Source organism: Elgaria multicarinata, chromosome 8, assembly GCF_023053635.1.
Source record: "Elgaria multicarinata webbii isolate HBS135686 ecotype San Diego chromosome 8, rElgMul1.1.pri, whole genome shotgun sequence".
Classification (NCBI taxonomy): Eukaryota; Metazoa; Chordata; class Lepidosauria; order Squamata; family Anguidae; genus Elgaria; species Elgaria multicarinata.
This window is the reverse complement of record NC_086178.1, coordinates 32346921-32373938: the sequence shown is the minus strand read 5'-3', so window position 1 is coordinate 32373938 and position 27018 is coordinate 32346921. Positions and strand designations below refer to the sequence as shown.

General features: G+C 42.4%; 1 protein-coding gene across 1 annotated transcript; it reads left to right on the top strand.

The window, feature by feature from the left end:
• AADAC (arylacetamide deacetylase) lies at window positions 1–27018 on the top strand. The gene is made up of 5 exons (XM_063132112.1): window positions 1–274; window positions 15654–15876; window positions 18698–18767; window positions 22877–23048; window positions 26212–27018. Exons 1-5 carry the CDS (start codon window positions 137–139, stop codon window positions 26818–26820), a joined length of 1212 nt encoding a protein of 403 aa, XP_062988182.1. The 5' UTR covers window positions 1–136; the 3' UTR covers window positions 26821–27018.

The window sequence follows — 27018 nt, the reverse complement described above, 5'->3', positions numbered from 1 at the left end:
GGGAAGTTGACCTCTTGGGCGTGATCTGTATGTAACAGCAGACTAACTTTGTTGCTGTCAGCTGACTTGCCACTGTTAAGACTGGCTGAGACTATTCAATGGGAGTCAGTCTTGAACGAAGTGGGTATAGTAAACGATGGGGAACAAAACACTGTACCTTCTGCTTGCTTCTGTTTTGGTTGCATATTACATTTACATCCCCATTCCAGAGAATGTGGAGGGACGCTGGAAACTGATGTTTATCAGTGCAGTCTTTAGAACTGTAGGACATCTGGTAAGTTTAGACATTTATTTATTCCAGGCATCTGTGTGTGAGAATTCCAAAGATGTACATTTAGGAAATTAAGGCAACAAACAATGAATGCAGAAGATTGGGATTATGCAGAATTAGAGCTAATAATACCTGAAACCAGATATTATGACTCAGTCTGAAAAAATATACTAGAATGTGTATGTTTCTCTGCTTCTCCTCTCTCTCCCTCCCTCTCTCTCTCTCTCTCTAACCCTCTGGACATAAATGTTCTACTAAAATCAATGCAAATGGTGGGGAAGCGACCTATTTGTTAGACTGTGCAGCTTTACATGATACTGCAGTCTGTTTGCTGTCTTGGAAATATAAGCATTCCACTTTTGAGGCAGAGCAATTCAAAGCACCCTTTGGTAATGGATATAATTACCACGATTCGTATTTCATACACACGCTGTAGTCTGCATGAGCGTTGCTATAAATAAGCCGTGCTAATTCTAGGACTAATCAATCAAGTCGAAAGCTCTTAGAATTTTCCTCGGCCGTGATGAAATTTCTAATTGAAATCTTGTTTGTGTTGGAGAGGGGAAGTAACCCTACCAATGTGCGACATGCCAGATGTTGCAATTATGGCTACTGCAGCAATTGAGTATAGATTTGCAAGACTTTCATCTTATGTGTCTGTTTGGGTTACATACATTCGACATTTCACCAGATTGGCATCACTTCCCACTTGTGGTTCTTCACTGGTAGTATGTGGAAATTGCTGAACATTTTGCCTCTGAGCTATATCTTCTGCATATATGCAAAAAAGAGGATCCAATACCTGCATTTAACTGCCATCTATAAAGCTTCATAGAGGAGTGGGAAAACTAAATGGAGGATTTCTTTTTTTCTTTCTGCTCGTTTATTTTTATTGCACTTTGCCTGCTGATTTCCAACCACCGCTGTGACCACCAGCCAGTTTTTTTGACATGCTGTTGAGAGAACAGCTTTCCAAGCACTTGCTGAGGTGTGCAAAAATGCCACTCCGTGGTTGCATGTGTGGCATGGTGTCAGCTTTCATGTGATGGCCTGGGTTCCTGGAGTGCCTGAACTATCCCAGGGGGTCATGAAGCACACCCTTAGGAAAGAGGAAAACAAAGAATCTAGGAAGGAGTGGTGCTGCAGAGTAAGCAAAGAAAGTACAATTCAAAGCAAGGCAGGAAAAATCAATACAAAGCCAGCCAGAAGAGAGGGAGTTGTATGGCAAAAGAAACAAAAGTAAAGTACTACAACTAACCTGGGGGTTAAGGACAGGATAGATAGGTAGAGGTTAGGTAGAATTGCCAAATTCCAAATGGATCCAGAGTTCCTGTGTTTGGAATAGTTGTGTTACAGGGAGAAACTTGGTTGGTGCTTTCCCTACCATGCAGTACTATGATGGGAGAAGTGGTGTGCTCAAGAATTCCCTTTCCACTAAGGCACAAGAGCCATAAAGTCCATGGCAACCCTAGAGACTAAGCAAAAGATGGTCCAATTCCAGAACTTCAACATGTCCAGCTTTTCCTATAATAGCTCTGCTGTGGAAGGAGCATTGTTGTCTCAAACTATTGAATTAAGGTTCTACACAGGTGTTGGAAACATGTTTATTAACATGGGTTATGGATCTCCATGCAAGTGCTCTTGACAGAGGCCTGAATGGGGGTTCTTCTGGTGTAAGGAAGGGTAATTCTCAAGGCTGGGCTATGCTTAAGGTACAGAACACAGCTGATATGCTGTGCTTGAATACAGTGCAAGCCCTTCTCAGATTTCTTCTTTTAACTATATTACAAATACAATCAATGCAGGTGGAGTGGCACCATGGTAGCAGACTTAGGGGTGGACAAAACTGTCAATTTCTTTTGGCTTTCACTTTCTCACTTTTCCAACTTGGATTCTCCCCCCCCCCCATCTTAAATTCGGTTTGTCCTAAACTTTGAAAAAACAAAAAACAAAAAACAACAACATTTCCATGGAAATGTGTATGAGTCTCTCCTAATACAAACATACATTTTTGTGCTCAGTTTTGCTTAATGTATACATTTTGCAAGCAATTTCTCCAAAATAATGCATTTTTGTACATATTCTTTGATTGGAGAACCCCATTTCAAAATTCAGAGAAGTGCGAATTTTGAAGGAAAATGGAGTTTTGGTTCACATATTGATTCAACAGTGCAAAATTAGGTAAGCTCAAATTAAAATGCCAACAGGATGAATCCCCCCACATGTCCATTATACAGTTGTATTCACAGAGGGGGCTTCTTCATGCATTTGGGAGACCTGAGACTTAGCTAGACGGGGCAAAATCCTGGGGCGATCCCCAGGATTGTCCCTGTGCATCTGCATGATGCACAGGGGATCCCGGGATCAGGGAGGGATGATCTCTCCCTTGCCCAGGGATCTCGTCCTACCCTTTAGGCCCACATTTTCCACGGTCCTGGGCTGAGGCTGAGACTGCAGAATGTGTGTGTGGGCATCACGGTTTGTCCCAGTTCCTCATAGTTCCTCGCGAGGAGCCGGGACCTGCGCACAGGGCACAGAGCTCTTCAGGAGCACTGGACCCATCGGGGTGGGGTGGGGGGAGCTGGGAATATATCTATCTATCACACCTTACCTTTTGTGCATCTTCTCCTTTAAGAAAAAAACCCAAAATGGCTGGCACTATGCGTCTCCCTCTGAGGTCGTCACACATCACATGTGAACAGAGGGGGAGATCTCGTGATAAAAATATCACGAGATCTTCACCCCTCCATCCCGCTAGACCTGTAGGTCTAGCTAAGGCCCTGCATTGGCCATGCTGGTTGGGAAGGAAAGGAATTTAAGTTAACACATCTGAAGAGAAGGCTGCCAAGTAAATATCAAGCCCTGCCCTTAACCTTTACCCCGGTCATCTTTTTTCACCAATAGTTTTGTCAATAAAACATGAATACCTTATTCCTCAGGTATTCTATAGGTGAGATGCTATCATCACCTAGGACAAAAGGCAGAGGTGGATCCTGCCATTCGTTACGATCACTTGCCATGCTGTAGGGAGAGGCTATGTTTAATTTTTTCATTGTAAAAATTGTGCGTGCATAGACCTGCAAGTTTGCTCTGTTCCAAAGCTCGTTCTTTTTAGGCATGTTTATTCAGAAGCTAGTCTTGCTGAGTCCAATAGAGGTTACTTCTGGCTAAGTATGCTTGGGATTGCAGCCTTTCCCTCTCTTGAAGGGGCTCTCTGCATGATTAGTTTATCCCCCCCCCTAAAAAATGCAGATTTGTTTCTTATTGTTGTGTGTAGTCCTCAAAGGTGAGTTTCAGCCTGTGGGGTGTTGGCAGCCATGGTGCATTTTCCCAGCAATCAAAGAGGTAATAAGTTCTAATTGGGAAATTGTTTTATGAAAGGTTCCCAAGTTAGCTAATCTATTGCTGTTGTGATTGCACAAATGTGGGAGGCGCCTCAAAAATGTTAATAAGCTAAGATTGCTTATGCAGCTGGATTAAAACTGTCTCTCCCATATCAAAGGCCAAAATGGCCCACTAATTTGATTAGCCTTATTTGTCATTTATAACAGGCTGGGTCTTTTTTCAGATTCTTTTTGAACACACACTATTTTGGCAATGCTTGGTTCTGTGAGGGCCAAACCTCATGTGATATCAGTCACATAGCACATCCCATAAGGGCAGAATCAGCTTTTCTTTTCTTTTCTTTTCTCTTTTTCTTTTTAAACAAATAGCCAGGGCCATGGGTTTAGGGCAATTTCACCCTTTACTGGATCATTTGCCCCACAGTGTCTATTTGTAAAAACAAGGGAAGAGCTGCATGACTAACGTCATGCATAATTTGGCCCTAATGGGACCTTCTTTTGCAATGCAAATCGAAATTGTGGGCTGCCAGTTCAGATTGAACTGGCAGCAGGGAGTGGGAGTTAAAGCCCCCAAGCCCCATGTTAGGGTCACAATCCAGTTAAGCTCCCCCACATATGCTGGCTACTTGTCAACCCTCTCTCCTCTAAACTTAACGGTAGAACTATGCATTTAACGTCACATGTAGTTCATCCCTGAGTTGCTTCTCAGAACCAGGCGGTGTTGCTATGTAATTTCATAACAAACTATTCGCACCTGCTCCAATGTAAGGTGAACATATGGAGGAGGGGTGGTTGTATGACCTAGACCACGTCACCAGTTCCACCCCAAATTTCACATGCTGCTTGCCCAACCCCTTTGACACCCTTATATTTAGCACAACTTCTGCAAATGGCTGCTTACTCTTGAGCAATTGAATGCACATAGACAATCAGGGATCCTGACTGAGTGAAGTGTCTATACCTGTTTCAGTGCAGCTATTCAAAGGTTGCACATGAACACCACCATCATTCTGCCAATGAATCTTGACAGCAAGCAGTCTGCAGGAGTCAGCCTGCAATTTGGAATTCAGCTGAAGGCCTTAGGCAGTAAATTGTGCTGTGAGAACATAACATTTCATTTATTAATTTTCTATACCGCCCAATAGTCAAAGCTCTCTAGGTTGTGCACCCTTAGATGTACATTGTCCAAACCCCATCCTGGAAAAGGTAAGCAATCTGGTGCCCTGCCAATGTTTTGGACTAGAGTTCCCAACATCCCCCATCAACTATGGACAATGGTTAGGTATTATGGGAGTTGATCAAAAACATCTGGGGGCCGCTGTGTTGCTTTCACCTGCCCTAAAGGATCCTTTTGAGTGGAAGGGCGATCACCATTCTGGAGTATAAAGGACTGTCAGGTAAGCTGGATGTGTGTGCAGATGTAGTCTATCCGTACTGCCTTGGTTTTAGTACAACGTGCATCCCTCATCTATGTTGGGCTGTGCAACTGAATGACAATGAATGTAATGTGAATAGCGAGCATCACAAACCTACAGCGAAGTGTATCCATTTCTCAGCAACATGTGATGGCATCCTTTCTTACACGCCCTTCAGTCATGAGTTCTTGACATGTGTTGAAGTGACAGCAGGAAGGGTTGCCAGATGGGCTCATGGTTTAACCATCGTTTTTTTCTATCTGAAGTCATATGGTTTCTGAACTCGAGGATTGCTGGCAGTTCATCCAGGCCTTGGATTGCAAAGCAGGTCTTTGTGAGTGCTGAAACAACAGTCCTGATGCTGGACAAATGTTTTCTGTGCTTCAGTTCTTCTGTGTAAATAAGATTGTTTCATTCATTGACGCTGCCTGTGCTATGTTACATTAACACTACGAATGCAGGATAAGGTGGGGGGCCTTCTGTTGAGGAGATAGTTAGGACACTGGGCCATTCCTGTGTTGAAATAACAACCATTTATGTTGTTCTTCCCAACAGTGTGGAATTTCTCTCCCCATTATCCCATGGATGAAAAAGCAGAGCAGAGACAGGGAACTTTAGATCTGAGAAAAGGCTGGTCAAGGGGATTCTCCCTGCTTTTTTCGGTCAAAAACAGCTGAGCCCAGGCAACTTTAGGGTTAAAAAAACAATAGAAAAAAGAATGACAGAACTCCACTTAATCCTGTAGTTTGAGCCCGAATTTACTGAAGAATTAGGAGTTTTATTTCTAGAAATTTCAACTGTCACATTTGGGGATTATTTTCTCATGTGAGACAGTGGGGCAACACCCTCTGACCCCAGCAACCTTGTGCCCCTCACCATTCATGATTTGTTGGGGTGGGGGAAGTTCTGAAGCTTGATCATGTCCACAGATGTAGGTTCCCCCTGTGATGCACAACTCTGCAAGTATTCTGACCTTCTTCCCCCAAATAGTGGACAGCGGGCTGGCAGGACACTAAGGTGAGGGTGGGGGTCATGCCCCCAAAGGAGTAAATTCTCTTTGGACTATATGCTTTGGACATGTATTGTCAAGTTGCATCCCACCACAGAGCCACACTGATTTATCTATTAGAGGAGAAGGCAACTCTGTGCCCTACGAAGATGTTGGATTACAACTTCCGTAATTTCTAACCATTGGCCATGCTGGCCAGAAAGCACTTTGCTGAGGGCTCCCTCAACCCTGGTCCTGGTTCAGAACACTAAGTGTCTTTCCTCCTCATAGAAAGTTAAATTAGACATTTGGTGGAGACCGAAATCGGGGAAGCCAGTTCTCTAACATCTGAAAAGTGGCAGACAGGAGCACAAGCCAAAGGGAAGCAAACATCAGAGGGGTGTTTAAACTTTCCCCCAATTGCAACTTCTCACCTGCACTTCCCTTCTACAACTGCTTTCCTCCCATCTGCAGCAAACATGAGTTTGGGAGAAGCAGCTGTGTGAAGAGGGTTAAGGTAAGAAGTGGCAGGCAATAGAAGAATTCAGCAACCCTTCCCAGACCCAGGTCTGTTTCCAGGCATCTGATTTGGCCCTAAGTTAATCGTGACAACCCATGCATAGCCCTTGACCAAACTCCATTGGAAATCAGTTTTGAAATCAGCTGCAGCGTCTGCAAAATGCAAACAGCTAATTGGGAGTTCATTCATGTATTTCTCAGTGACTCACCCTACAGAAAGAAGACAATTAACATGATCAAATAGAACACATACATACACATACCTGGGCATAGCCACAATCACCCGTCCTCAACCCAGTACTCTACAGATGCATTTGACTACAATTCCCATCATCCCCATCCCATGCCAGCATGGCATGATAGCTGAGGATGCTAGGAGCTGTGTTCCAACACATCAGATTGGGCACCAGATTGGGGAAGGCTATGGCCATCTGTCTGACCCTGAGTCTGTATCTTAATGTACTAGATCTTGTTGAGGCATGAAAAGGTTATGGAACAAAACAGTGCCAGACACTTTGTGAAAGTACAGGCTTAGTCATTGTTGCATATGCATAGAGAGATCAATCAGCAGCCAACTAAGCATGTGCAACGGCTCTTTTCTTCCTAAGATTTAAAGAGCCGAACTCCCACTGGGAAATCTGGTGCAAAGTCAGCAGAATTGCCTAGCAGGCAGTTTTAATTCCTCTAAGATGACTTGGAACTATTTTCAGCTAGCCTTATGGATTTTCAAAGCTTTGGGCTGAAAATGATCACTCACCTGAGGTTGGGGGTGAGGAAGAAATATGTTTGGTTCACATTTTAATGTGAATGCACCTAATTTTGCACTTTGGAACCAATATGCAAACTGAAACTCAAGCCATGGCTAGACCAGGCCTATATCCCGGGATCGTCCCAGGATCATCCCTGTGGGGTGGGGGCCACGATATCATGTGCCATGTGTAAAGGAGGGTGATGCTCTCGCGATCATAAAATCATGAGGTCGTTGCTCTCAGACCCCCTCATCTAGCCGTGGCCTCAGTTATCCTTTAAAATTCACACTTCTAATTCTGCGATGGAGTTCTCCATTGCAAAAATGCATACATTAGAGGAAAATACATACGAAAACACAGATGTTCGTGAAAACAGCATTAAAATTCCATTCTGTTAGGAAAATTGCTAGCAAAAATGTGTACATTAGGCCAAATTGCATGCAGAAATGCATGTACTCAGAGAAATGTACAGAAAAAATGCATTTCCATGTGGGTGTGTTTTTTTAAAAAAATATCTCAAAGTTTGGTATGAACCTCATTTAAGATTAGAAAAATGAGAAACTGGGAGAAACCAAAACTGACTGTTGTTATTTTTACCATAACTCTTGAGTTTTTCTTTTTTACCAGAACTCTTGAGATCCACCAACCGGACCTGGTGTAAAAGACACACACTCACAGTCCTTCCACACAAAAATAACTCCAAGCTTTCTTAACTTTAGCAGTTTCACATAGGGCAGGGGTGGGATTAACTTTGTTTCTGCTAATGTTAAATATTTGGGAGTCAGATCTACCAGAAATCACTGAGAGATCTACCAAGGAGGTGCAGATCTATCTTCTGCCAACCCCATTCTAAGGCAACCATTTAGCATTATCTAGATTCCAAGATTTTGGAATGGGTTTCTTCTGATAGGAATCCTTTCAAGGAGAACCATTACTCTGCTAAGGAGATTAGAGCAAAATAAAGCATCACTGAAAGTAAACCAAAATATCAACATATGACAACACTGGCATTTGATGATATAGGAAATTTGCTAAGGAATGTCAACTGTTCTTTGCCAAGCCATTAGATTGCCAATGCCATGCTTCTGATAGACACTTTGTAGCTTCCATGTTTAAAATGCTGTTAGCCTACTCCCAGCTGTACCTGCAAACAGGTGTTGAATGCAAAGGGCCAGAGTTATTTAAAGTATTATTCCTATTGTGTGGAGTACTAACCCATGATGTATAATACCTTCTATACAGGGAATTATAATATTTAAAGCAGCCTTATTTGTGATGCTAAGGGTCAGTTCCTTTAGCTATGCATCTTCAATCAATGATATGGTGTGGCTTGGAGAATCCAATAAATTCCTAATAGCCCCAGACAGCATGGCCAATAGTCAAGAACACTGGGAGCTGTATTCCAAAGCATCTGGAAGGCACCAGATTGGGGAAGACTGTTTAAGAATACATCTTCTAAACTCCTCTTTCTGCTGGCTCCTGGCACTGCTTCCCCTTGGCTCTGCTTTATACTGCCTTAACAGCTTTTGCCTCGTGCTGATTTGCAACCACCATTGTTGCTTGATGCCACCATTTCATATTGTTTTTGATGCTGCTGCTGTTAAGAATGACTCCTCCACTCTAGCCTTTCCTATAGGCTCTGTATTAAGAACTTCAATGAATAATAGCCCATCTGGGCCTTTATAGTTCTGGCTGACTTGCAGCCCTGTAAAAGAAAACAGGAACCTGCTGTAGATTGTGGTTGCACAAGTGTTGCTGAAGGGCAGAGTTTGTGATGAATGTTGGTTGGGTAATGTGATAACATGGAGACCTCATAGGACTGTAGTTAGAAAAATGTAGACCTTTCGTCGTTACAACTTGTTGAAAGTGGAAAAGGAGCATAGAATAAAGACAAAAGCACCAGAACTTGGGTTAAACTAGGGCCTCTTTATTTGAATAATATGGGTAATTCACCCCTCTCTGGATCCGCATGTGTGGGAATCGATGGGTCGTCTCTCAGGTCACTTGCTTGGCTTTATGGGTGAGCACTCTCCAAAGCTTGGAGTCAGGTAAAACCTAGCTCCTTTCTCATAGAACACTCTGCAGTTGTGGGGAGACCACTCCACATCACCCCTCCCTGTGCCTCACAGCTCAGGGTAGGAGGGTCTCCAAAGGCTAACCATATCCTGACATGGGAGCCTCACAGTTCCCTAGGAGCAGGTCCTCTGGATATGCCAATCACCAAAAGGTGCCATAGTGCTCATCGTCCCTATTTTTGTGAACTGCCCAGAGAGCTTCGGCAATTGGGTGGTATAGAAATGCAATAAATAAATAAATAAATAAATGTTCTAATCTTGCCAATTCTCACACATCCCTGAAACCAATAAACCTACTTATCCACCCTCCTCCTAAGCAAGTGCAGTATGAAGTAGGCAAAACCTCAATGGGAGGAAAATTCCTACTCACCCCTCCTGGCTAATCCCATACGAGATTAAGGGTGGGAGCCAAGATGACAGAGGCCATGCACTTGAGTGGGCTGGCTCTTATAGTCCCAGCCCTGTCCAGTCTCCTAAGGCACATGTGCCTATGCATGTGAGGTGCCTTCGTCCTTCTCCTTCCCACTAGCAACAGACACCTCCCATCTAAGCCATTCTGGCTGGGCAGGTATCGGGTAAAGGTGAAATACAACGTTTTTTTAAAACAACAACAACCACAGTTGCTTGCATGACCAGTTATACAAACGTAAAGTGGAAGCACTTGTACAATAGAAAGATTTGGCACAGCTCTGCTAGCTCTATTTCAGTTTGTGGAATGATACCAGGTGAAATGTAGTTGGGGAACACTTATTGTTTCGATAAGCCTTGATGATATGAACAATTGGTTGACTTGTAAACCCCAACTGCGTTAACTGGAATATGTAGGTCAACAAGCCTGTTCAATTGCATGGTTGGGTGGTGAGGATGGGGTGATTTCAGCTAAACTAATAAACTGTAAAATGCAGCAATTGCATAATCAATTATATGTCTGCAAAGGAGTACCTTAGTCTTTATGTGTGCAATGAAAACAAGTTCAACAGATTGCAAAGGGGGAGTTCTTCTTGTTCCTCAAGTATTGTTTCTGTTGTGCGAGGTTTTCTTGCCTTCTGAGAATTCTGAACTCCTTGTTTCTTTCTGTTTTCTTTCTATTTTGTTTTCTGTTTTCTGAATATATATTTTGTACAATTTTCTTCAGTCTCTTTCATTAGTTAACTATATCGTGAATCCCCCCATATATGTAGCACATTGTTTATAAAAGAATTAATCACTTCTTTTTTTAAAAAAATGAGACAAATTTGGGGAAGATAGGTCTCTGACAAGATTTTAGCTACATTTATAAAATTAAATCTCCAGGGAAGAATACCTTGATGCTGGGGAAACAAGAGGTAAGCAATAACCTTGATGCATTCCAGATGTTTGAACCAATTCCAATTAACCCCCAGCCAGCAAGGCCAATAATACCTGATAAAATTGCACAGATGTTGGGGCCCACCACTACTGACACCAGTCTCCCTTAAACATTTTGTGAAACTTAAAAACAAACAAACCAAAGGCCTGACACTCTAAGGAGACACGCTAAGTGACGTGGCTGCAGCCACCATCATCAGTTTCCCCAGAATGCCTCTGGCTGCCCCTGGGAGTCATGCAGGAAGAAGAAAAGGGAGGGGAGGGTGGAAATGGAATGGTGGGGTTGTTGAATGAGGGAAGCCAGGGCCATGGGGGAGAGAGTGAAAACATGGGTGGATGAGGCTGTGGAGAGGAGCAAAAGAAAAAGAGAGCAGAGGGGGCGATGGAGGAGGGAAGGGCAAGTCATGTGGGTGTAGAGAAAGTTTTGTTGGGGAGTTGGTTGGCACCCAGGGAAAGAGAGATTTGAGGGGGGTGAGTTGGATAGCATGGAGGAAGAGATTTCAGGAGAGAGTTGGTGCCAGAGAGAGAGATATGCTGAAATCAGGTTTTGTTCAGATGTGTTAGTCTCCAATGAAATTATGCAAAGAAATTACTGGGGGTCAGACCCACTTGTTGGGTTTTTTCAGTGCCTGCCTTACTCAGCAGAGACCTCACTTGCTCTTCCCTCTGTCCTTGGAGGTTTCCAGTTCTCCTGCTGTCCCTGAAGTCACTATGTCTGCAGTTCAGGTGAGAGGTGCAGCTGATCTGGGCTTCCTTACTATCTCCAATCCAACATGACCTGTCCTTCCTGTATCTGTAATATCTGGCCAAACTTGGTGTTCCCAATTTTCCAATTCACACTGAAACTCATATGCAAAAAATAAAATAAAATAGAACAATAAAACATGCCTCACTCAGAAATAATAATAATAAAAAAAACAGGAGGATGGTAATGCTGGAATTAACATAAGATGGTGTGTGTGTGTGTGTTTCATTGGAATTGGTTTTGACCATACATGGCTTGGGACTACAGTACCTGATGAAGTGTGTCTCCTGGCATGAACCTACCCATATACTACGTTCATCATCTAATGCCCTCTTCCAGGTTCCTCCTCTGAGGGAGGCTTGGAAGGCAGCAACAAGGGAGAGAGTCTTCTCAGTGGTGGCCCCACAATTGTGGAATGTTCTTCCAGATGAGGCCTGCTTAGTGCTGACATTATTATTTCTTTGGTGCCAGGTTAATACCTTCCTCTTCTCTCAGGCATTTGGCAGCATATGATGAGGTTTTAATCAGGTCTTGGATTTTTCTTATTGCTGATTGTTTAAAATTCTTTTAGATATATGTGTGTCTGCGGGTGTTGTTTCTGTTTATATGTTTGTATGTAAATGGTTTTATTATGTATTTTTAAGGTTTTAATCTTTGTCAGCTGCTTAGAGGGCTTTGGCTACTGAGGAGTATAGAATGAATGACTACTGCCTCTGTTATAGACACCACTCAGCAAGCTTTTAAATGGCTACAATGTGGTTCCTGGTCATCTGATTCCACCTTCCTTGGGAGAAGAATGGATAATGATCAAAAAGTTACTTTCTGTGTGTATAGACATGCATATACTTACATATATGTATACTTCATGTCAAAGTTTAAGTTTGTCTCCAGAATGGTAGCCATCTGTTGCAGCAAAACCAAGAAAAAGATTTTGGCATTTTAAAAATGAAAAAAAAATATTATGCCAAAAGCTTTCATGGACTAGAATCCACTTCATCAGAAACATGAAGTGTTAACCCCAGACAGCAGTTATGACTACACGTGGATGTAGAGAGAGAGAAAAATTAAAGAATGAAGTCAGATGGAAATCTGACTTCTATAAAAACTGTTAAGTGTATGCAAAATAAATACAATAACTGTTCACAATTGTAGCAATAGATGATAAAACAAGCATTCTAGCACCGCTAATTAGCCCCCATAGTGTGATAGGGAGTTCAGCTAATGTCACAAGTCAGGATAGAAGCAATATATTTCTTAATAAATCTCCCTTTGAAATACCTATGTTCAAGAACGACCGCTTTCATGCAAGCAGCAGAGTTTTGCATGTAGTTAAAATGTTTTCCCACTCGTTTCTGAATATTTCACTTTCAGGTGTCAGATTTAATCTTCTCCGTAGAGACTGGCTTGTTTGTCCTCCATAGAATGCAGAAAGGCATTGAAAGAACGGCAGTTGGCTAATCATTTAATGTTGTGGCTGATATTGGTTCCTATCATCAAATTACCTTAGTAGACATGAGGTCAGAGTTGACATCTGGAATTATTGCAGAGTCTGATCCCTGTGATGTTTTCTGGTTGTGTGGTGCTCGATGGTCATGTCCTGCAATGTATAGTTCAGAAGTCCATTTCCCCCATTTATCTGGGGAGAGGCTTTTTTTGGTTTTGTATTTGTGGCACTCCCCCGCCACATGTACTAGCAGCTACAGATTCTAAATGTATGTTCCAAACCCCTCTACTTTAGGAATTTGAAAGAGAAGTCTGACAATCTTATTTATTTTGGCATCTGGAGGGTTATTGAAGCTCTCGCCTCTGTTTAGAACCCTTTCTGAGCAGCTGAGAATACAAATGCAGAACAAAAAATAAATTCTTCAAGCAAGGTCTTATTTCCTTCTCTCCAAGAGCATGACAGCTTGGAGGAACTACTTCATGACCCATGGCTATGTTTTGTTCTTTCCTTTACCCCCTAGCTGCACTAGGAATAATAACAACAACAACAAAAAAAATACATGTCAGGCAGAAGCTGTGAGATTTATGGTGGGAAAACGGCTGTGGGGAAAAGTGTTTCCCCTCACCCCAACATTTAGCGATTGTGTTTCATTGATGTTAATTAACACCTGTGTTCGCAGTGGCTTGGGCACGAAACTATGTGAGACTGAGGGCCTTGCTAGACCAGGCCTTAGCGCGCCTTCTGACCCGGTTTCCCTGCTGTGCGTCCAGATGACGCACAGGGGAATCCGGAGGCAGGCCGTGCTGAGGCCTCCTCCAACGCGCCATAAGCGAATGCGCTTATGGCGCGCTTTTTTCCCAGCTCCGGCCTCAGGCCGGGGCTGGGGAAAGTGTGGAGACTTCCGCGGCTTTTCGCGGCTCCTCGCTTACTCGTGAGGAGCCGCGAAAAGCCGCGGACCTGGCACAGCGCTCATAGGAGCGCTGTGCCCATCGGCGGGGGGGGGGAAGAGAGGGGAGGGCGAAGGATGGGAGGGTGGGTGGCACGGGGGGAGGGCGGGTGCGATCGTGCCGCCGCCACCCGAGCAAGCAGCCGAGCGGCGCTTGCCCGGGCAATGCCGCCCCATCCCGGGCATTGCCCAGGCAAGCGCCGCTCGGCTGCTTGCTCGGGCGGCGGCGGCGCGATCGCACCCGCCCTCCCCCCCTGCCACCCACCCTCCCATCCTTTGCCCTCCCCGTTTTAAAAATAAAAATAAAAAAGCCACTTACCTTCCCGGAGTCTTCGGGCCACCCGCGGCCCCTTTAAACAAACAAAATAAAAATGGCGGACGCCGCAGGGCTTGCGTCCTCCATGCGTCTCCGCCGTCTGGAAGCCTGGGTGAGGAGCGCTTACACCGGCAGGTCTAGCAAAGCCCTGAGTCTCCCCAGTAACCTAATAAAAGACAATGGATAATGTGACATCATCACACTCAGATCGTGTACAGAAAAGAGAAACTAAAATGAGTAAGGGGCTGGGGCATCTCCCCTACGAGGGAAGGTTTCATCAACTGGGATTGTTTAGCTTGGAAAAAAGGAGACTAAGGGGAGACATGATAGAGGTGTACAAAATTATGCATGGTATGGAGAAGGTGGATAGGGAGACATTTTTCTCCCTCTCTTAAAATACTAGAACATGGGGTCATCCCATGAAACTGATTGGTGGGAGATCCAGGGCCACTTTCCGCTGTGGAGCCCACCTGGATCTGCATCAAGTGGGGCAAGTTTGTGCATTTTCTGTATTTTGCGGGTGCAATTTGCACAAATCAAGGCTCTCAGGAAAAACACACACAAATAAATAAAAATAAAAGGTATTAAAAATAAAATAATAGAATATAAAAAATAATAAATCCCAAAGCTTTGGGAAAACCCACAGCTCGGCCCACAAATGCAAGGCAAGTCGGGCATGCTATGGAACTCCCTCAAGTGGAAAGAGAAATGGATTTCCCAGAGATGGAAATCCCTAGACAAGGATGGCCTTTCTTTGCTGAGGATGCAGCATCCTGGTGAGAGGAGGGTCCTTTTCTGCTGCTTCAGGGTGAACGATGTTTACAAGACACTAAAAATCACATTGATGCTTCCTCAATCGCCACTCATTATGATATTTTAGACCAAGTTGATTGAATGGCCCATGATGGCAGGGGCAGGAGGGCTACTGCTGGCTAGGACCCAGCTCCTAGCCAGGGAGAGGCTGCCCCCTGTAGGGACAGAGAGAGAAACAACTTTGGTGAGATGCAGTGTAGGTAGCAAGAGAGAAACAGGTCTGAGTTTTGCATTTGACTGCAAGAAGTAAAACTGCAACGGGGGCGGCACTGAGAGGATACTGCTTGCTTTGGGGAAATGGTTGCTGCTTTTCAGAGTCATGCCATCTTACCTGGCTAGCTGTTTACTCCTCTAGGCATAACATATGCCTATTTTATAAACAAACACCATAAGTCTCCAGTGCTCTCTCAGGCAAAAGGGAAATGAGCTCTGAAGCATGACCCTGGGGAGAGGAATCATAGAATCATAGAATAATAGAGTTGGAAAGGGCCTATAAGGCCATCGAGTCCAACTCCCTGCTCAATGCAGGAGAGTGCATAACATTATCTGTACTGGTTGATGATGCGCATGTTGAACATTTTGGAGCAGTTTTTAATATAAAGAAGGAAAGGGGGTATTGTTGAACGTAGACCAGTACACACCTTGGGCTTTGCATCACACACCCTTCCACTTGTTTTCCAGGGTGCAATTGCTGATAAGCTGGGTCTTGCACACTACATGGACATTCTGATGATGATCACACGCATTGAAATTATACCACCCGTATCAGATGAAAAGGTCACTGTGACAGACACAAAATTTGATGGCATTCCAGTGCGTTTGTACCTCCCTAAAGGGCAACCCGATTCCTTGAAAAGGGCAGTAATTTACATTCACGGGGGTGGATGGTGTGTTGGTGCATCAGGTAAGTATGAATGCTTGTTTTCTCCAAGGTGGGTCTTCGGTGAAAAAAATATATGCACCTCGTTATCGTAATGCCACAGGGTTTGGATTGAAGTAGGATTTGTGATACTATGGCATGGTAGAGAATATATATATATATATATATATATATATATATATATACATATATATGACTTAATTAGACACTTTCAATAGACTCCTATTCTGCTCAAATGGTGACATCCCCTCAAAGGATGAATATTGTTCTTTCCAAATCGGAGGGATGGATGAATTTGTATACTGCCTCTAATACTGTGGCAGGTGGTAAAAGGATGGAAAAGAAGGACATCAAATTCCAATGTATCTAGGATGGGTATCTAGGATGTTGTTGTTGTTGTTGTTTTGTCTCATCCATCTGGCAAGGACAGTACCCTAACTTCAGCTTACAGGAGCCATGGGGACAGCACTACAAATGAAATATGAAAACGTTAACCTTAACAACTCAGTAGAACTGTTAAATGCCCCACGGACCAGACACTCCATTCCAGTAAGAACTACTGGGATTGTCATCACACAGGGGGAAATCGCATTTGCTTACCATTGCTTCTCCACCTGTGCATTTGTCCCTCATTACTTCATCTTTTGAAAGAGAAGGAAACAACATGCACATGGCCCATTCAGTGGGCCATTTTGATCGCTGCTTCTCCTGCACACAGCAGGAGATAGTGACAACTTCTGTTTTTAAAATAAGTTGGGCTTATTGGGGTGGTGTTTTTGTGGCATGAAGAAGACTAGAGTGCCCAGTCAAGAACATGCAGTTAGACGCTCGTCTGATGGAGCTCTGGATCAGCCAAAAGGTCCATCTAGTCCAGCATTCTGTTTTTCACAGTGGCCAGCCAGATTCTTCTGGGGAGCTCACCCACCAACTCCTTTGTTGCCACCCAGCAACTGGTATTCAGTGGCACACCGTCTTGTGCTATGAGGCAAGTTACAATTATCATGAGGTATAAAAAGAATTTGATAAAACAAACAACAAAAAATAGACTTAGTGCTGAAGAAAGAATCCTTTAAACCAGATAATTTTAATCCAATTAAAATCATCTGAAGTATTCATTGAAATACTTGGGCATTTTTAAAAGCAAGAACAGTGGTGCTTTTAAAAAAGGCATTTCCTCTGCTTCCAACATCTCCCTTTTAATTAGTATCTTCAAATAAGATTTCTGAACTCACAAAGAAGTATAATATATGAAAAGAGCTGACAGAGTATTAGTACAGTAAATCTGAAAACATTCTGAAAAGTGTGTAGAATTATTCAAAATATGGATAGTGAATGGAAAGAGTAGGAAATGTTGAAGTGAGAAAAGAATAAAAGGGACAGATATTTTGGGAAATGGAAATAATAAGAGCATGTCAGGCCTCAGTCATTTTTCCACCTGAGGCAAAGGACAAGATGCCCCCACCCCATTCTACCCACAGAAGCTGTCAGTTTTAATCTTGTGCAACACAGGTGATGAACAGGATCTTTTACCTTACATGAGAGCTACAGGCTAAGTTAGGGGGCACAAGACAGGCTATCCAGAGTACACGACTCTGTCCTTCAACAGTCAGAAATGGCCAGGAGGCTGCCACTGCCGTCTCTGCCACAAAACCCTCTATTTACCACCCAAGGCAACAGCCACCTTCTGCCTAACAGTAGGGCTGGCTCTGAACAAAAGCAGTTACAAATGTGCATCTTTAGTATGACCCATTAGTGTGCCTTCTAAACTTTGTAAAGTATGGAAGACCTAAGTGCAGGTGTGAGCTAGCACTTCACATCCTTGTAGCAGTGATGTGGCCAGAATAATGTATGCTAGGTACTAGAATGAGCATGTGGAACCACCTAAAATTATATGAATATGGAAGATTATTAAAATGGTGAATTTAAGAAACCAAGCATAAATAAGCAGACTATACAGCAGTCTTTCACAGCCTGAAGTCCTCCAGATGTGATGGACTACAATATCTATCACCCCCAGCCAGCATGATCCTGGAAGTTGTACTCCAGCACATCTGGAAGTTTCAAGGCTGGTAAGGCTGCTGTAAGGGATATATGGAGTCCAGCTGTTAGGTATATTGGGGTGGAATATTCAGTTGAGGATAACACTATTCAGATGTGACTGAGGAAAGGCTGGTCAGGGAAACTAGAGTGGAGAGAGATACCAAAACCAGTAAGTTCATGCCTGTCACATGACCAGGAACTTCGCAGTGTGAATCATTTACTTACCATTCCCTGTGTCATAGTTACTCCCATGGCCTCCCGCTGCTGCTGCCTATTATCCCAGCAGTTGTCACACTAGGAAAATGTGTGTGCTGGGCACTCTATCCGTTGCTGTGTGACCATGACCATGATGTGGCAGATGTTCTAGGCAGCCAAGTCTATGGTCGCCATGTTTTCCCATTGAGAGGATGTTGTAAAACATGGGGAGCCCAACAGATAACATGGTAAGCCACCTCATTGCAGGGTGACGGCTACACACAGTGGTTAATTAATCATTGTTGTCGGGTCTTTCTCCCCCGATTTGATACCCTAAGCCACTCTGGTTCACTTCCCAACATTTACCACAGTAGTTTAGCATTATGTGTGAACAACCCCCCTGTGTCCTTGTTAAGCATATTGGGTAGAGCTATGCAGTGGCTTCACTGCAGTAGCACCCTACTCTTATTAGTGTAATGTCAGCAAAGGTACATCTTCAAAGATCTGAGATTCATGGAAAGTGTTCAAAAGCCACTGCCAAGAGAAATTGTGTTTATCTATTTTTTTTGGAAGAACAATAAACTATGTCTTGTCAATCATTTTGTTGTAGCCATGGAACCCTATGACCGCCTGTCGAGATGGACTTCAGAAAGATTAGATGCTGTCATCATGTCAGTCGAGTAAGGAAAGATGGTTCAAATGGATGTTTTGGAGAATGTTTGTTCATTCTTGATTTTGTTGTGCATGTAATAAACACAGATCGATCCGAAACAGAAAATTTAACATAATTGCAACAATCCAACATATGCATGGACATACAAAAACACATTGACTTCAGTGATCTTTAGCATACTTAATTTTCTCCTAGATTGAGACCAAAGTTGACTATTTTGTTATGGTCTCAGTTGCAACACTAGACTTCTCTGCCTTTTGTTAGGCTATACATTTTATTTCTAGTTTATATTTGAAAATTGTTGCAGGTGGCAACTTTTCCGATTTTGTTATTGTTAGTTGTATTTTAAAGATTGCTTGGTTTTTGGTTTTTTTGTATAGTTACGTTTTTATTGCTTTATTCCTTTTGTCAATCACCTTGGGAATAAGACTCAAGGGTGGTATAAAAACAGTTATAAAAATATTAATGCATAATATTAATATCATGCAAGTTCTGATCCAGTCAAGAAAATGTCAAATGAAAAAGTATATATTTGAACCAATTTTAAGAATGTTTTAATAAATCTAGGATAAGTGAGGAATCCAATTTTGATAGCAAATATGACTTTCTTCTGTAAGTCAAGGTTGTTCTTTATTTTTGGCAAGCTAATGCAAAGCATTCATTTTCATACAGTTTTAACAATGGCAGAAAGAATAAAACATTGCATTATTTATTTATTTGGAAAGCTCACTCATCTTCCCCATGTTCCTGTCCTTTCTCTTCTAAGGCTTGGCAGTTAACCACAGCTTAAACAACAACAACAAGAAGAAACACATTGGGTTGAGTCCAGACTTGATCATATTTAGAGTAGACCCATTGAAATCAATGGGAAGTCCCACTGATTGCAGTAGGCATTTTCAAGTATGACCCCAACCCACTGAAATGATCATATTTAAAATATAGAAATTAAAATTACCCTAGTTTTGCTTAACAGCAGCTGTTAAAAACAAGCCCAAATAAGAAATCTGATACATAGGCTTGGACTTTGGACCACAGGAAGGGAGTTCTACAGGTAAGGACATGCAAATCAAATTGTTATTTATTACGGTTGCAGACCATCAAAATCAACACCAAAACATGCAAAGGATAGATAAAAAGTGACATAAAAACAAAATACAGTTTAGTGAGTTACTTCTCTCAGAAGAATTGCAGTGTTATTTTTCTAAATAAGGACATGCATATTTCAGGTCTCTTGGCCACTGCATAGCTATCTACTCCAAATTCCATCTCCATGTGTGAAGTGAGAAGATCACCCCTCTCCCATTTAGGATGCTAAGCTAAATTTTCGCAGTTGGAGATAGAAGCAGCAGCAGAAGAGAGTGGTCAAGACTGATGGCTGTGCTGGTGTACATTGATTACCCCTTGCCCCACCGGATTCCTTTTAACATATGCTAATGAGTATGCTCAAGTACACTGGAGCACGCTCAGTGCACCAAAATGAAACCTTGACCACGTCTTCTGCACATACTTCTGATCAGATTTCATTAGGCTGACAAGGTAAATCTATATTCTGTAAAACAGGACTGGACTTTGTTCCATGTGTTGTTTAGCACCCAGATAAGCCTTAAGTACAAAGAGGGAAAGAATACAAAGGTGTGTTTATTAAGAGAAATCCACACTAGTGCGAAAGACCTGTAGAGCTGGGAGGAAAGGTGCGTGCTCAGTCTCTCCCTCTGTAGTTAGTGCCCTAACTCTGCCCATACTTTTAAATTTTGTAAGGCTGCATTGAGGCCCAGTATTGGGCAAAAGGTGGGATACAAATACTACTACTACTAATATTATTACCAATAATAATAATAATAATAATAATAATAATAATAATAATTTGTTTTTGTCCTAAAATATCAACAAGAGTTAGGTAATGTCCTGCTTGTGATTGGACAGTTATTGAACTCCCCTGAGGAGAAGGAAAGGAGTTTTTTTTAAACCTCTATTGTGAGATTCTGGCCGGATCTACACTACTGCTTTAAAGTGCTTTATAACAGTTTTATAGCGCTTTAAAGCAGTTAAAGCGCTTTATAACTGTTATAAAGCGCTTTAAAGCAGTAGTGTAGATCCGGCCTCTGTTGTAGTAGCTGAGGCTGGGCCTGCAGAGGGTGTAGAGGATGCTTATGTAGTCTTAAGCTTGGATCTTAATCTATCCTGATAGTTGCTATACTAGAGGGTGGCCCATAAGTATCCTAAGAATTCTAGAGGTGTGCAACCTCAGACCACCTACAGGAAGATGGGGTAGTGGTCATGAATTCTGTAGATACAGGAATTTGATGGCCTGCATCAGAGAACATTAGCCCTTCAGAATTGTGTAGGTGTGACCAGCCTAATGGATTGTGACAGAACCAGAAATTTGATGGTCCCAGCCATCAGAAGAGTTTACCCCAGTGTTGAAATGTGAAAGGGTATTTTAAAAATGATGATCATGGACCATCTGAAAACATTGCCATTAAAGAAATCTGATGAGGTAAGGGGAAATGATGTTACACCGGCATTTGATATGCTGGTTTGCATGTCTGTTCTTCCATTTTCGTATCAAAAAGAAGTTGATCTGAGTCTCCTTTTGGGGCAGGATTCAATAGTGCCCTTGTGACCTGCTGATGGCCACAATGTAGCACTCCCAGGAGCAAGCTGTGAAATGAGCTGAAATTCTCATTTCCAGAAGGGACAGGTCACATGCTTTCCAGAAATTAGTGTTTCTGCTCATTTCGCAGGTTGACCCTAGAAGCGCTACATCACAGCTGACAAGGGTAGGGGTCATGCATACGCTAGGGCTGGCAGGGCTGGCCGCGCATACCAGGACCAGCAGACCTGGCCATTGGCGTAAGGGTCAGGATCAGTGCCAGGCTATTTTGCGCCCTAGGCAAGGCGAGCTACTTGCACCCCCCCAAATGCCAACTTGTATTTTTAAGAACAGATGTTTTGTAGAAAAAATAAAAAAAGCACAAAACTTGAACTTAGGTTTTTCTTAAAACAGCTAATTTGTATAAAACTGTGACCCATAAAGGTCAGTACTGTGCTCCTCTGCGCCCTAGGCGACTGCCTTGTTGGCCTTGGTAAGGGCACCATTGGATCCTGTCCTTTGTGTTAGTTTTCTTATCATGCTTTGGGCAGTAAGCATTAAGGATCATAGCCGAACAGAGATAATTTGGTTTCTGAAGTCCTTTTATATTCACTCTTTCCCCATACATACATACATACATACATTCATCATGTGGAAGGGAAAGCAGGACTGTGCCCATCAGCTCTGCTGTGGACATAATGTGCCCTCCTCCAGATGTTGTTGCAAAGCAGGACTTTGCTAGTAGTTGTACACATGTGGGCTTCCCCTCTACAGACATATTGTTGTCTGTGCTGATGATGGATGAGGGCAGATTTGGCTTCCTCTTCCATGCATTGAGTGTTTGCACATGGGATACATATGATCGAGGTATTTCTTGTTCATCTATACCAATTTTCATGGACCGTGGCCTGGAACACTGGCCTACTTTATAGGCACTGGATTTTTTTGTAAGAATGGCATTGTCTGTGATCACACATAGGCCAGGTTCAGATGACACGCTAATCAACGGTTGTTTTTCATTTTGTTCCTATTACCCACCCACCCTGCTCCCCGTTGATTAGCGTGTTGTCCGAACCCAACCATAATGTGAAATAATAGCATACCATCACCTGTGTACACCTCAGGCAGAAGGCTCCCCTTCCTCCTCTGATGCAACCACAAGAAGGAGATCAGAAGCTTTTTGCTTTCGTTTTACTTAGTTTCAAACTGTGATTAATGTTCTTGACTTGTTTCAGTAAACCATAGTTAACACTCACCACAGTTTTCGGTTCAGACATAACAATCTATGGTTAGTTGAAAATGGAAGCAAAAACTTCCAACTTCCTTCTTGTGGCTGGGGGAAGAAACGGGGTTGCAGGGACTGGAGTCCATGAGCCCAAGACTGAAATGGTTGAAGTAAGTCAGCTTGATTGAGGGGAGAAATGTCTAACACCATTGTTATACATTAGATGATAAATATTTGTTGTGTTGTACAAGCTGCAATTGTAATTCATGCTGTCTTCTTTTTTAATTATTTCACAAAGCTACAGACTGGCACCAAAATATCTTTTCCCAGTTCAGTTTGAAGATGTGTACAAAGTGGCAAAGTACATCTTGCAAAACACTGTTCTTGAGCAATACAACGTGGACCCAAGCAGGGTGTGCATTTCAGGAGACAGTGCAGGAGGGAACTTAGCTGCAGCAGTAGCACAACAGGTGAGTAGTAGGCATTTGAAAGTAAATGAGCCCCAAACATAAGGACATTGTCCACCGACATTAGACATGTCTATAATTTTTGTTATATATTTGAATCCTTGCTGTTTGAAGTCATCCTGAGGCCTGTTAACCTTGGGACAAAACTCAGGGTCAACATCAGCACTTGGTAACATTGATGGGTTTCTGGGGTTTCCCTCACTGGATGGTTGTCCTGTAAGCTGTTATTTTAAATTTCTCATGTGCCACTACATTCGATACCCCAGGTTATTGGGGGGCATTTTAAATAGTGCTATCCTAGCCACCCACCACTGCTCCCAGGTAAGCCTGAAGCCAGCAGGTGGGTGTCAGTGCTGTGGATTGGCACTGATGTAGGAGGATTCCCATGAGACTGTATCTGGTCACTGTAAAAAAGAGGGCAGGGCTCCTGCAGCTTTAACTGTTGTAATGATGAGGAAATTTCACCAGGTGCTGCATGCATAGAAATGACAGCTCCTGAAATTCTCTTTTCTATCCAGCTGTTAAAGACACAGATGCCCTGTCCTCCTTTTCATATGGTCACCCTACTACTAATTTTCTCCAACAATGTTCAAGTGTGGGAGAATATCACATCTTTAAGAGCAGGAATGGGCAGACCTCAAGCTTATAGGATCTACTTTGGGTTTTGTTGGTGTGTTTTTTACTTGAACCCTGAGATCCACCAACTGGAGACAGGTAGAAAAGACTAACACTTAGAATTAAAGAATTCGAAAGCCAGGGATTTGTTTTGAACACCAAAGTGAGCTGAGATGATTATTTTAAACAAGTAGGAGTCAAAAATCTTTGCTGATTTAATGTCATTGGTTACATTCCCTGTTGTAGGGCAGGAGAGAGGCCCAACAGGTCTAACTGGTGCAGTGTTTGAATTTCAACCTTCTTATCTTTTGTGTCAGACTCCTTAGCTAATGTTTTTAGAAGACCATGAGGGGTATTATTATTATTAATATTTATTTATAAAGCGCCATCAATTTTCATGGCGCTGTACAGAATAAAACAAAACAAGACAATCTGCCATATGGCTTACAATCTAAAATGACCGTAACAGACAGGGGAAGGAGGGGAAAAACCAATAGGGGTAGGGGACATTAAAAGTAAATATATACTAGTATGACCACGCTACGGTTAAAAAGCTTTCAAGAAAAGGAATGTTTTCAAGTGAGATTAAAAACAGAAATTGACGTCGTGGTCCGCAAATGCACTGGAAGAGAATTCCAGGTATAGGGGGCAGCGAGCGAGAATGGTCGAAGATGAGTGAGAGATGTGGAAACTCTTGGGCAGGTAAGAGACATGGTGTTGTTGGAGCGGAGGGCACGAGCAGGGCGACAAAGTGAAATAAAGGACGAAAGGTAGGGAGGAGCCAGATTATGACAGGCTTTAAAAGTAAGAAGAAGAAGCTTGTATTGGATTCTATAAGAGATAGGAAGCCAGTAGAGGGATTTTAAAAGCGGGGTGACATGATCAAAACGACGAGCCAAGAAAATAATCCTAGCCACCGAATGATGAATGGAGACCAGTGGAGACAAATGAGAAGAGGGAAGACTGGTCAACAAAAGATTACAATAATCCAGGCGAGAAATAACAAAAGACCCATGAACAAGGGTCTTGGCGGAAGAGACCAATAAGAACGGTCGAATTCTAGTGATGTTGTACAAGAAAAAATGACAAGACTTAGCTACAGCCTCAATATGTGATGAAAAGGAAAGTGAAGAATTAAAAATAAAACCAAGGCCACGAGCTTCCTCAACAGGATGGAGCATAACATTATTAATGGTGATAGAGAATGAAGGAGAAGGAAGAGATTTAGGAGGAAAAACTAGCAATTCTGTTTTTGCCATGTATAATTTGATTTAAATTGGGAGGCATCAGGGGTTGGTCATGTGGATTTAATTAAGCCCCTCCTTCATTTCCACCATGTAAGTCAAGTACTGGGCCAGTGACTTGTGAAAATTAATTGAATACTCTACCAAATGCACTCACAATCTTCTGCAATGTGCAATGATTCATCACCTGAATCTTTACTGGTGTGTGTGTGTGTATGTTGAGCAAATTGGTTGACTTGGAAAAAGTCCCTTAAAGAAAGGAATTTGGCAAACCACTGCCTTATCACAATCTATTATTTTAATTTTGTAGGCCATACATAACAAATGCCTTTGCCAGGTTCTGATGAGTTTCTTTCAAGAGATGCTAAGGATTTTGTTTCAAAGGGAACAAACTGAAAGGGCATTTTCTGGTGTCAGTAATTTCAAAATGTGTCACTTTAATATCCATACCCCTCACTATTAATATTGAGCCAGCTGTTATATTTACCAGATCTATCAGTTTTCATCATTGTCAACTCTTGCCCTACGCTTAGGGAAAATTACATAAAAAGAAAAGTGGGAGCCAAAATATATGACACTTCTACATTGCTTTAAAGGCATCAGTACAAAGAGTTCTGGGGGGAGGGAACAATAGATGACTCTCCATTGATCCCTAGAGGTACAACAAACCTAAGCATGTTTACTTGGAAGTGTGGGAGATAGCAAATCTGTCAAGCTTGCTTTCTCTCACTTTTGAATTTTTAAAAGCTCAAGTTCTATCTCTCTTGAAGACGAAGAACTTTGCAAATTTTGGTAAACGCATCACAAAAATGAATTAAATTCTCACCCATCTGCACCAACCAAATTCAATAGGTGCAGCTATTCTGAGCATAGAAAGGACCATGATGCACCTTCCTGACATATAGCTGGTAAAGAAGAGGAGCCTGTTCGAAAAAAGAGCTGCCAACACAGGACTAAGCATTAAAAGCCCTGGGCCTGGAAGGATGAATCTGTCCATTTTTGGTTTCTCCCACACTAGAACTTTGTTAAATTCTTATCAAAACTGAACTGAAACAAAATTCCTGCCCATCCCTATTTGGAAGTAAGACTGAAATCCTAACCATGGTTATTAAGAAGTAAACAGAATTATGCTGAACATCACACTGAATAGGGGACTTCTAATGCATAGGATTGGGTGTAATGCATAATCTTCCTTTCTGCTTGTATTGTAAAATAGTAAGCGTGTTTTATGGTTAGATTGCCCATCTGTCATGGAAAAAAAAAACCTCCAATCAGTAATTACATATTTTCCCTTAAATTGTTAATAGCTTCTAGATGACCCTGATGTCAAAGTTAAACTCAAGATCCAGGTTTTAATTTACCCAGCTCTTCAGACCATTGATTGGAATTTGCCATCCTATCAAGACAATGAAAACATGCCAGTTCTTCCTAAATCATTAATGGTCAAATTCTTCAGTGAATACATTACTCCTGACATCTCTCTAAAGAAAGCTATGGAAACCAACCAACTTGTTCCTCCAGAACTAAGCCATTTGTTTAAGTTTGTAAACTGGAGTATCTTGCTACCTGAAAGGTTTCAGAAGGGCCATGTTTATACCAGACCGAAACATGGAAGTTCTGAGCTTGGACAGAAATACCCAGGGTTCCTGGATCCAAGAGCAGCACCACTATTGGCTGATGACATCAAGTTGCGTGGCTTGCCCCTCACATATATGATCACCTGTCAATATGATGTCTTGAGGGATGATGGAATCATGTATGTCTCACGGCTTCGTGAGGCAGGAGTTCCAGTAACACATTACCATGTTGAGGATGCTGTTCATGGGGCTATAATGTTTATTACGAGCCCACTAATCCTACCCATGGGACAGAAAGTGGCAAATAACTACATTGAGTGGCTGAATAAGAACTTATAAAGAAAACAAAGTGAATGGAGTGGGATTGGCCGTGATTCATTTGATCTGGGTTTTATACTGTTTTTCAAGGAAGAAATTATCTTTTTGGTGAATAATTTTGATATTGTAATTCTATGGATATTGCAATTGGTATAAAATCCTTTCTTTCCTCTGTTTGGACCAGACTGAACATGTTGTGTTTTTTTTTTATCTCCACCA

Coding starts and splice junctions, on each gene's coding strand:
- AADAC (XM_063132112.1), top strand. CDS start 137: ATGGGGAACAAAACACTGTACCTTCTGCTTGCTTCTGTTTTGGTTGCA. Junction 18,768..22,876: donor GCTGTCATCATGTCAGTCGA/GTAAGGAAAGAT, acceptor TATTTCACAAAG/CTACAGACTGGCACCAAAAT. Junction 23,049..26,211: donor CTGCAGCAGTAGCACAACAG/GTGAGTAGTAGG, acceptor AATTGTTAATAG/CTTCTAGATGACCCTGATGT.